General features: G+C 35.3%; 1 protein-coding gene across 1 annotated transcript in view; it reads left to right on the top strand.

Annotated features, from left to right (window-relative positions):
• The window catches only part of TMEM39A (transmembrane protein 39A), a 33,121-nt gene extending 21,458 nt beyond the window's left edge, over positions 1-11,663 (top strand). Inside the window, exons 6-9 of the mRNA XM_003763609.4 lie at positions 2,433-2,781; positions 3,567-3,754; positions 5,550-5,670; positions 7,850-11,663. Coding sequence (XP_003763657.1) covers positions 2,433-2,781; positions 3,567-3,754; positions 5,550-5,670; positions 7,850-8,083 — 892 coding nt within the window. The 3' untranslated portion in view covers positions 8,084-11,663. The remainder of the gene's footprint in view (positions 1-2,432; positions 2,782-3,566; positions 3,755-5,549; positions 5,671-7,849) is intronic.
• The last annotated feature ends 866 nt before the right edge of the window (positions 11,664-12,529 follow it).

Here is a 12,529-nt window from a genome sequence, read left to right as displayed (position 1 = left end):
GGATTGGTGGAAAGGAATAGACAGCATATGACAATTGAGGGAAAGAATAATTTGAATATTAATGGACAATAAGGAAATGGCTCTGACCATGGCAGAAAATGGTATAAAGTGGTAGGAGACAAGGGTAAGTTGGTGAAAAGGCTCCTGGAATACCAAGCCATAGATACAGACAGTTGAGATATTGTAGGCAATGAAGGATCAGTAGGTTTGTTAATATTTGTGTAAAATGGACCAGCAGAGTACAGTGAGAAAAGACTTTTGGTATGTGATGCAGGGGAAAGGTGATGAGAACCTGGATTAGAGCCATGGTATTAAGAATGTAAAAGTAAAAATCTGAGACTTAGCAAAGAAAAATCTTCTGAACTTGATAAAATAATGTGGAAGAATGAGAAACAAATATAAACGATTCAGCCTGCAAACTAGTGGATCTGAAAGGATGAGAAAGTAGATATTCAGTTTTAAGCATGTTGAGTCAGGTGATTGTGATATCCAGTCACAATGAGCTGTAAACAATTAGAAATGTGGGACTAGAGAATGCTGAAGTATAAAAATGTAAGTTTGGGAGTCATCATTAAAGAATTGAGGATTGATGCCCTGAGAGTGGAAGAGCTGTCTAAGGAAGTAAATGGGGAAAAAAAAAGTAGAGGGCTAAGGACTGAGTGTTGATATATGCCTATAAATGAAAAATAGGAAGGAATTATAGAGAAGTAGTTAGTCAAGTAAAACATTACAGAAGTCACAGGAAGAGAATCTTAAGAGGAAAAAAAAGGTGATCATATGCAATTAAGAAGTTAGAGAAGACAAGGACTAAGAAAAGGCCATTATTTTTAGATGGAAGGTCATTGATGAATTTCCTTGGGATCCAGTGGGTGGTAGCCAGATTATAAAGATATGGGGGCAGCAGATATGGGATATTTATTGAAGAAGTTTGGCTAATAGAGGAGGAAAAAATAGAATGATAGAAGGTGAGGGCATATTAAGGTCAAGTGAAGGTTTTGTTTTTTGTTGTCTTTGTTTTGTTTTTAAGATAGGGGATACCTGGTTGGCAGAAAGTAAGAAACCAGTGGAAGGGCTGGGATACAGAAGAAGAGTCAGCTTTGGAGAGAAGGAACAATAGCTCTTGCTCTGAGATACCAAGAAAGAATAAGAGGGTAGACGTAGAGACAGATATTTTGAAGCAAAAAGTGGGTAAATATCACAGTATTCCTTTTTCTGCAGTCCCTTATTTACTGTCATCTCAACACATTTCTGTTTCTACATCTATCCTCTCTTCCATTCATTTAGTGTCAGAGAAAGAAGTCTGGATTTTCTCTGAAGGTAACAATCACTTGTCATAGCTTCCACTCCCTCTCCAAATCCTCAGGAACTTTCACATTTATTCCTTCCTCACTCCTGATCACTAATCTTCCATCTCTTTCTTCCTGTAAGTTCCTTTCCTTTTGCCTTCAAATAATTATGAGCCACGTTTTTCTTAAAAAACCTAAACCAAAACCCCTCTTGATCTTGCTACCCTTTCTTGAATGAGTAGTCTTTTTTTCTGCCTTCTTTTCATTTACATTATTTTTTGTTTCTACTATTGCTGAAACTGATTTTTGCAAAGTCACTACTAATAGTCTTGACACCAAATACAGAGACTTTGTTACTATTCTGCTTGAACTGTGTAGTATTTGCTGTTGGCCACCACTGCTTCTAGAAACTCATCTACTCTGTGTTCATGATATTGTATTTCTCTGATTTACCATTTCTTCTACTTTATTGGCTTTCTCTTTTTTATTCCATTAACTAGAAAGTTTTCTGTGGTTCAGGTCTTAGCATTCTGCGATTTTTTTTTTTTTTCTGTGTATTCCCTACAAAATACATCTTTCCCAATTCATTTGTCCCTCTCTATTCTGACAGTTTTTATGATGTAAGATCTTACCATTTTACATATACCTTCCTATCACTATCTCTCCCTTTTGTCTGTTCTTCATACTACATTTATGTGTCTTTAATATAGATTTATATGCAATATAGTCTGTATAAATGTCATAAATTCTATATATTCAACAAATCATTCCAATCAGAAGTCTCTGATGAAATGAATGTTCTTGAATTGCCCTTATTTTTATGCTACAGATGTGTTTATTCATGTGAAATAATAATCATATTTCATTTTAGTACCTAGGTCACCCTAGCTGTAACCTAATAAGCACATAGAGAAACATTTTATTTTCTCACAAGCTACTAGAGAACCAGATTAGTAGTGTACTACTGAGAATTAATGTGCTTTCCTAAGCTACCTTGCTATTAGCGAGGGCCTTAGCTATGATAGAAATCTTGGGTTGTTTTCACTCTAATAGCTACTCATTCACAAGTTTTATTGACATGGTTACAAGATCTTGTCTTGTGCACATCTGTTATCTACTTATTTTCATTTTCACCTTGTTTCACAGGTTTGGTGTTTATGTGCCTCTCTGCTGTTTCCATCAAGATAGTAGAGCACATCTTCTTCCAACGGACTATAACTATGTGGTTCAGCACCAAGTGGTGGAGGAAAGTTCCTCCACTATGGGTGGCTTGGCCAAATCCAAAGACTTCATTTCCTTGTTGCGAGAGTCTCTGAAAGAACAATTTAATAATGCCACACCCATCCCCACTCACAGCTGTCCTTTGTCACCAGACCTCATCCGTAATGAGGTAGAATGTTTAAAAGCAGATTTCAACCACAGGATCAAGGAAGTCCTCTTCAATTCCCTCTTCAGTGCCTACTACGTTGCATTTCTGCCACTCTGTTTTGTGAAGGTAGTGGTCGTCTTGTTTTTGTGCATTTTCTGGATTTGTGTGTGCATTACATAAACTCGGTATTTCTTGTTTAATTCCCCTTTTCTCTGTCTCCCCTTTGGCAGCCTGGATGGTGGAGTGCGGCTGCATCTGGAGTGCACTAGTACCGCTCCTGGTTGGTCGATAGGTATTTCCATATATGTGATGCACCTATGGTGCCCCCTTCCTTGTTTATTAATTTTTCTACACCCCTGGAGAGAATTAAATTTATACTGATAGAAGTATCAGTGTATAGTAACTTTAGTCCAGGGTTTTACTGCAACTGAGATGATTGCTCTTGGTCTTGCTTTTACATCAGAACTTTGAATTTTATCTAACCTTTATCTAATCTTCAACTCGATCTATTGAAAAGGAAAAGGTTGCTGGATATACCTTGGGCAATGTAGCTGCCTGCATATTTTGGGACAGTTAAGTGTCCACTACTCATCCTGAAGCAGTTCTACAGCAGTATGAATTCATTCACAGGAAACTTTCACTCAGGTGGAGTGCTTCTAGGAAGAAAGCACAATTGAACTATAATTATATCTCCCCAGTCCTAACCCAAACCACTAAAGACTCAAATTGAAGCATTTTGGAAGACACTGTTCTTGAATTTTCTGTGATTTTCTGCGCCGACAGCAGGGCAGCTAATGCATGATTTTTTCCAAGTGTTCAACATATCTACAGGGCGTATGTTTACGCACTCATCCCTGTCTCCTCTATTCAGAAATACATAAATCATTTATCTTTCTTCTGATCTCTTCCAGAGTACCCAGTACTATGACATGCGCTGGTCATGTGAGCACCTCATTATGGTATGGATTAATGCCTTTGTCATGCTCACCACACAGCTGCTACCATCTAAATACTGTGATTTACTGCACAAATCAGCTGCTCACCTGGGCAAATGGCAGAAACTTGAACATGGGTCCTACAGCAATGCTCCACAACACATGTGAGTAGAATTGAGGGAGATTCCACATATCACCTTTCTGCAACTGATTGTGTTGACTTGCTTTGTGTGCCATTCATATTCATGACTATATACATTTAATTTTTCACCATTGTCCACATGGATGCTCATCTTATCACTCTAAGCTGAACACAAGCAAAGATATTAACTCTTCATTCTCCTTCAAACCCTCTCATTTCTTCCCTTTCAGCTACCTGGTTACTTTAGGTGATGTTATAATTAGCTTTCTTCTCTCAAATTCAGATGATTATCATACATCTTTATTTCTTTCCAAGAAACTGAAAGATTGATTCTGTACCTTCATTGACACAGACCAATATTGATTAGTTATCATATCTAGGAAGCTGTAACTTCTGTTTCTGTGACAAGCCTTTTCTCCTTTGCTAATGACATTGATTAGACATCTGCTTCTATGTTGCTTATCCTTTTTCATTTTCTTTTTCCCAAATTCCTAATGATTTGATTGGCCTCCTACTCAGATTCAAACCACTCCCTAAGTGTTCCATTGCTTTTACATCTTTTCATCTCCTGCTCTTCTGCACAATGTTTAGTTTTCTTAGAGCTGAGCTCCCTTTATTCCCATTCCTTCCATTGTACCTTAAGCCTGGACCATTTTTCTGTGTTCTTCTCTAAACATTACACAGATCCCATCATGTGTAGAAATCCTTTCCTGATTTAGTGAACAGATTCAGGTAACCTTTATCCCCACCCAAAAGTTCTCCCTTCAATTATCTGCCTTGATGTCTGATACAGATTAGCACAGGCCCTCAAGCCCAGGATCTGAAAGAAATTGGGCCAGACTGAAAAGAAACCCGACTATGGGCAAAGGACAAATTTCAATAAAAATTGAAAATACAACCCACAGCACTAGTACTGTTCTTCTGCAGGCTACTGATGGCACATGGCCATGAGGGAGTGTATCATCACTATGATGCTGGTAAGTGTGAGTAGGGCCAATGGAAAATTTTCTGGAATGGGAAAATATTAGGTTGCCAATAGACTCTTTATTCCATAAATATATCTAAAAAGCTTAAACTTAAAAACCTAATTATTATAAAATAAAAGGTGAGTTAATTTATATATAATCAAAACATATTATACAGTTTTCAGAATTTCCTCTCTAAAACCAGGTAGCTAATGGGAAAGACTCATTCTTATCCAAATTAATTGAAATAAAACCAGACTCAAAGAACTTTAATAAAATTAAAAAGTTTCTTTATCCTGCTATATAGACTGGAGCATGTTTTAGACTCTTAATATAGGTAGGGGATGATAGGGGAGGACATTTTTATGTTATGTCTATTCATAGCAAGTAATATACAAGCCCTAGCTCTATACTTACTTTCACTGTTGCTCCTGCTAGAATCGGCTTCTCTTGTAATTAGGTTCCTTTTAGTACTTTCAAATAGATCTCTTTCACTTGGGATTGAGTTGACAGCTCAACCACCAGTATTAAAATTCTTAATCCATCTATAATACATCAAATATTTATCTTTGTTCATTTTCCTAAACAAGTTAATAGAATCTTCTAATTCCAAGAGTTATCAGTATCACTTTACATCCTATTTCTTATTATGCTAAAATCCAGTATAATAAACACTTTCTATTTCTTTCAACTTGACAAAGGGATTCTGTATTTCCAAACCTAGGCAGGTGAAACCTTGAACATTTCCTTTTTTGAACACTTTGTCTCTTGCTACAGAAATGTAGCTGTCCCTATCAGAGAATATAATCTCTCCTCTTGCCTATGTATTAATGGTAAATTTTTCTTCTCTAGATGGTCAGAAAGTACGATATGGCCTCAGGGTGTGCTGGTACGACATAGTCGCTGTTTGTATAGAGCTGTGGGGCCTTATAACGTAGCAGTGCCTTCAGATGTCTCCCATGCTCGTTTTTATGCAAGTATCTCTTATTTATTCTCAAATCTAAATTGAGGATGAGGAAAGTATAGGAGATGATATTGTATTAATTTGATTCTAATTCTGAACACACATTCTATAGAGGTATGAAGCAGATAATTTAAAATTAAGATTTTCAACAAAACTAAAGAATTGTCCATTTTTTGACGTTGTATTAGACTTGTTGTATCCAATGTTATTAAAAATAAAAACCCATTGCCTCAGGTTTAGAGATTTTTTTCTTGTTTAGATTTCTTTTTTTTTTTTGTAACAAAGAAGAAAGAATAGTAATGTTTGTATAATGAATTCTGATCTGCATATCCTTAAATGTTAATAACTCTTAAATTTAAGTTGTTAGTTTATTTAATAATTATAACACATCAATTCAGTGAAGCATATAAAAAATAGGGAAATAACAAAGTCAGTTTAGCTCATTTGAAAATCAGGAACAAGTCAGTATACTAGAGACCAGGTTGTCCTAACCTGGTTAACCTAACATAGGTTGTGCATAGGGGAGCTTCAATTAAGTAAGTTACTCAACCCTGTCTCTACCCCTCTCTGAATCAAATTTCCAGTTACATTACATTTTACAACCCCAACCTCAGAAATTTGGATTTTTGGAAACAAATAGATTGCAAAAGGAAGCATCTTGGAGTGAGTGTGAGGGCTATTCTTAGTAGATTTGCCCTTTGTGAAGGTATATGTTCTTGATATGCTTTGTACAAAATGTGCATTAAATAAACATTTGTATAGATTAGTGAAATGAAGATCATAGGAGGAGTGATTGTTGTGAAAGTTATATCAAGGAATTCAGAGGAGAATTTGTGTGAAAGCTGTTGCCTTGAAAGAATACTTGTCTTCCCTGATGTGCTAGGCATAGGGCATTACCAAAAGCTCTTGTCTAGGAGCATTGCAGCTAAAGATTAGAAGCCTGCTTCAGAAAAAGGCTTTCACATGATTTGGGCCCTGAGTAGATTATTCTAAAGAAGTAAAGTAGGGATACTATTCCACAATTAAATGAAGCAGATAATTTCCGAAGAAGATGTGTGATTTTATTTTAGCATCCATAGAAAAGTGTTTCCTGACTTGTGAGGCCTGTAGGTCAATAATAGCTTGGCGGAAATCATGGTGACTCTCACTGCTCTCTTGAAAACTGCAATTGGCTCCCAAGTTTCCTCTGTAAGCCTTTGTAATAATACCAGGCAATGTGGGGTGAAAGTTCAGTTGAATTACATCTTATTTTTCTAGCAGGAGGCTTTTGACAATTGAATGCCTTCAAAGCTGCCTTGAGGAATTGGGTTTAACCTGGTCAGGCACAGAAGTCTTAATTAATTTTTATTTGAGAGAAGTCCTCTTTACTTCCCCTCCTCCATGCCAGCTCTAATCTAAGAAGACTTGTTAAGACATATGTCTTCTTATCACCAATGCTCATAGGCACAAACTCCATAATTTTTACTTTGTTGATGCTATATCACTTAGACTAAATACTTGGAACTGAGAGGTTGGTGGAGAAAACTTGAAATCCTGTTTTATCTTCATTTTTCTCATCCTGGTTCTGTATATCCAGCTTTTTCATAACCAGAAAATATACAGAAATGCATGGTGCATGACTTAGATAGTCATGACCAACTACAGGAAATAAAGAGAAAAATTAAATAAGGATTATATTAAATATAGTAGTATTGTTTTTCCTTGAAATTATCTGGAAAAAATTTGCACTATGTAGGATTTTTACTGATTTCAATAAAAATATACACGTGGTTCTTTTTAGGAATTAATGGGCTGAGATGTATTCTCATGAGGAACTGCCTTAGAGGGTGATTTTCTTTCTTTTTTTCTTGAAGGCATTGAAATAAGATTGAACAAGGAAATTCATTCTACCAATATTTCTTGGGGACAAAAATCTCAGAGGGTATTAATTTTCATATCAAGACTAAATTTAAAACGAAAGTACTTTAGAGCCAGTTCTATGTACAGCCACATTTTTTTTAGCATGTTCTCTGGTTTTTCCAAGAACCAGGAGATTAAAAGTACTTTATTGTCCTATATAATAACCAGACTTATAATTAAGTATTACATTATTAATTTAGAATAATGTCATCAGAGAAACATTTCATTGAAGATAATTTTAGTCATTCTTATATAGCTTTTTTTTTTTTCCCCAATTTTTTTCTTACAGTTTCTCTTTCATCGTCCATTAAGGCTGTTAAATCTGCTCATCCTTATTGAGGGAAGTGTTGTCTGCTACCAACTTTATTCCCTACTTCGGTCAGAGAAATGGAATCACACACTTTCCATGGCCCTCATCCTCTTCTGCAATTACTACGTCTTATTTAAACTCCTCCGGGACCGAATAGTATTAGGCAGAGCATATTCCTACCCGCTCAACAGTTACGAACTCAAGGCAAATTAAGCTGCCTGGCCAACAGTGAGGGAAAACCCAGATAAAAATATTTTCATACAGTTCTATTTTTTTTTTTCTCGCAATGTTTATAAATATTTAAGATATTTTATATTTTGTATACTATGTGTTTTGAAAGGTGGGAAGGGTAAGGGCTATTAAATGTCTCCATAAACAAGGTGATGTGCTTTTTTTTCCTGTGTTAATTGTTTTTCTGTGTATGTGAGGTCGTGAATATAGAGAAACTGATTGTGAAATGAAGTTCATTGTTTTAAAGTCACATTTTGTGTTTTAAGTTGGGCAATGACTTTGCTACATCTTTCTTTCTTAATTCTTTTCCTTACATAAGGACTCCTTTTCCCCAAGATAAATAGAGCTTTCCTTTTGTGGCTCCTTTTTTTTTTTCTATTGCCAGTAATGAAATCTGGAGAGAAGGATAGAGATTACTGAATCAGGACAGCAATGAGAAAAATTACTAGGACAAGTTTTAGGTGCCCTATAATGGTATATTGAGCCCCATGGTCACATTTCACTATCATGGAGTTTGTCACCCTCTTCCTTCTCACTAATTTATTTATTCATTAATAAGTGTTTATAGAGAACCCGGTATATATACCTTTTTATTTAGTGCTGTATGAGATAGAAAAATAAAAGAAATGATCTCTACCCTTGAGAATTTACATTGCAACTTGGGGAGTAAGATGAACATCATGAAATAAGAGAAAAGTAAGTGTAAGTCATTATATAATCAATTAATGATATATTATGAAATGAGTGATCAGAGCTGATCAAAGAAAGAATTAATCTCTTAGAGAAAAATGAATAACAGACCAGGATTAGTGGAGGTTAGACTCTAGTTAATGAAGGAGAAATAATATGATTTTCTTTGCTTACTCATGTTCATAATCATTCATACTATTTTATTTCCATATTTTGTTCCCTCTATAGACCAATTTTTGTCATTTGTGCCTTTCTCTTACATATGTTTATGGATATAGTTTTTCTGAATTGTCAGTGACATCAAATTTTTGTTTATCTAAGAATGATAATCTAAATTGATGTTTATTCAGGCCAGAGCCTGCTTCAAAGCTAATACCTATACTTGTTTGTTGTTGCTAATGAAAAGAGCCAGGTTAATTAGAGGATAATATATTAGGAGTTGCTACCAAACAGAAAATAATTGGGTATGGTATCTGTGTATATGTGTATAAAAAACAAGTCTATATATAACCATGTCATATTAGGAATCATCATGGTTAAATCTATACATAGCTAACATCTACAGTGAGAGGAAAACTAACGTTCCATTATGTTCTTATTTGCTTCTCTTCGCAAAAATAATTATTAAAGTGGTTGTGCTTTACAGGGCTTTAATGATTTTAAAACTATTTTTAAAAATTTTCCAACTATTTAACACTAGTAATCTTTGCCCAAATGTGCTTACACTCTGGACATGACTTTCAAAAAACAAGGGTTACTCCCTTGTGATGGATTAGGCATTGGAATAGGATTTCATTGTATATTTAGCCAATGGAAAGCTCATAGAACCAAATGTCCCCTGTAAAGTAGCCAATTTATTGGTTATTCCAAATTGAAATTAGAAGAAATCCAGAAGTGTTTTGGACAATGGCAGTATCTTTGAAATCAGGAAACTATTTGGCATGAGTTATATCTTGAACCAGAGTAGACATAAAAAAAAGTAAAGTAAAAGTAAAAGAAGGTAGAGAAAAGCAGGTTGGAGTGGTTTGTGGTGGGGGTTCTCAGGAAATCCTGAGATGGATGAATGTCACTTCCCCCCCCCCCCCCCATTCTTAACTAGGGTGGGATATACAGTTATCTCAGACTTAAGGATGTCCCCTCCTCTTGAGTCCTAACCTGCTAAGGCCTAGAATTTCTATTAAAAATTCATTCCATTGAATCTTGAAAACTTGGGTTTTCTGGAATCCATTTTGAAATGTTCATATTTATGACCTCTAAATCTGTTCTTCTCAACTAACAACCTTAAAGAGATTAACTAAAGGTGAAATTCAGTGACCAAAGGGTAGGGAGGAGAAAATGACTTCTAGACAAACTTGATGATTTCCAAAGTTTGTTCAAAGCTAACTTTAGTTACTAAAGTAGAAATCTTGAGAACATTGAAGGGAAATGACTGATCATTTCATCTTAGAATTCATATCTGAAAAAAAAGAAAAGCCAAGCAAAGTCAGACATGCACCTTAGACTTTGGAAGAACAGATTTCAGAATGGAAAGATAATTGGGCTCCCCTGACCTAAATTTCTATGGATGAAGCTGGTCCAGATAGGATGGGAAAATTATTTAGAATATATCCCTAGGAAGTCAAAAGCAGATTAATCATCAAAAGCACTTTTGATCATGGAAACAGAATCATACTAGGTGTTAAATTAACAAATGATTGAATTGGGGTATATGAATGTAATGGTATATTGTTATAATGCAACAAATAACAAATACGAGGGATTCAGACAAACTTGGAAAGCTATATGAATTGTTACAGAGTGAAGAGTCAAGAGAATGTATGCAACTTAAAATGGTATAAGACACTATACTAAAACATTAGAACACATTTAACCTAATGACTAATCTTTATTCCATATGATTGCTGATCTTGACAAAATTCTAAAATATTAAAGTATGAATATGTCAGCATTTAGAAAGAAAAATGTGATCACAAAGAACCAGCATGACTTCATCAAGAACATATGCCAGAATGATATCATTTTCGTCTTTGATGTGGTTATTAAAGTAGTTTAGAGGAATGTTCTGTTCTTTCTAATACATTTAAGCAAAGTATTTGACCAAAGTCTCTCATACTTTGCGGAGCTGTATGGCCTAGTTCAGTTGAAACTGAATGATGACCCAGAAAATTGTCAATGAAATGACATCAAGGTGTTGGGAGAAGAGGGGACTCTCCATATTCACAAAATTACTGCTTGGCTGAAGGCATAGATAGCAGTTTTCAAATTTGTGAATGATAGTATCTCATAGTCAAAATGATAAACCTAATTGTACTTTAGACTTGGGTTAAAAAGGATTAGCTTTACAAATAAATATAAAAGTACTGTGGTTAGACATTGTGGAGAAAAGATTTGGGGGTTGTTGAGGAGACTACAAGATAAATAGTCAGCAATATGACTCTGAAAAGCTAATACTGTCTTCAGATCCATTAACCTGAATGAAATGACAATCCTACTATGCTTTGATTTGGAATATTGTGCTTAGTTCTGGTTGTCATATTTTAAGAAGGACCAATATTGACAAACTTGTTTCTACAATAGATAAACAGAATTGTGATTACTAACCATGCTATAGGAAAATTGACTGAAGAAATAGGATATTTATACTTGAGGGGAAGGGGGACAAATAAATAGCTGCCTTTAAATGTTTATGGAAAAGGGATTGGAGTTGTATTGCTTCATCCTGGAGAACCAAACCAAGATAGAAGTTATAAAGTTTGATGTAAGGAAAAACTATGCCTGGCATTTAGCATTCTCTCAGTTAACTGGGTTGCTGTGGGAGGTGGTATATCTCCTTTCATTGGAAATTTTTAAGCAAAGGCTATATGGCCATGTGTCATTGTAGAAGATTCCAAGAGGGTTGCTTCCAACTGAAAAGATTCTGTACTTCTATAAGGATGAGGGACTTACTTGGTTCCTGAGTATGAGTAGCAGGTATTGCCACACTTAAGACCCACCCTTTGTGACCTGTAAGTGTTGGTCCTTAGGTATAGACAACAGCATTTTCCCCCCCAAGCCCTTGCATGCACTGAAGCTTCCAGTCTTTATCTTAAGATTGGTATGTGAATCTCCACTAAAATTATATTGTGGTAGCTCATCATAGTGTGGAAGTGCCTCTGAGTTCTTGAAGATTATGTCAAAAGAACGAAAGCCTTAGTAGCTACCATCAAGAGGAAGTTTCTATTGCAGACATGATATAACTTAGCTGAGCACCAATTTTACTAAATTTAAGAATCTTCTTGTCCCTAGATTGGCCATAGGGTGATTCAAGTTGGGGGTGGAAGGAGGGATTTTTTGTTTGTTTTGTTTTTGCTACTGTAATTCTCAAATACCATCTACCAAGTGAGAATTTACCATCCTAGGTTTATCAAGTGAGTACCTGTACTTCTGAAATACTTCTTTGGTGTGACATTAGTTTTAAAATGAACTTAGCAACCCTTTTGTTTCCAAATCAAACTCTACTCAAAAAAGCTGGCTAATTTCTGATTTAGAAAGTTCTTTCCCCTGAGGAAGTTCTGGGGCTCTACATTCACAAATCATCTGAAGTCCAGAATAATTTGGGAAAATTTAATATGTAGATGTAGAGTCTAGAGGGAATTAGATGAAATTCAGTTGAAACTTAGAGTAGCCTAAATCTAAATCTAAAAGATAGATTACCTATCTCTAGGCTCTTGAAAGAGTAAAATTGAGCTCAGTTAAACC

The sequence above is a fragment of the Sarcophilus harrisii genome, chromosome 3 (assembly GCF_902635505.1).
Source record: "Sarcophilus harrisii chromosome 3, mSarHar1.11, whole genome shotgun sequence".
NCBI classification, from domain to species: Eukaryota; Metazoa; Chordata; class Mammalia; order Dasyuromorphia; family Dasyuridae; genus Sarcophilus; species Sarcophilus harrisii.
This window is presented reverse-complemented; position numbering and strand designations above follow the sequence as displayed.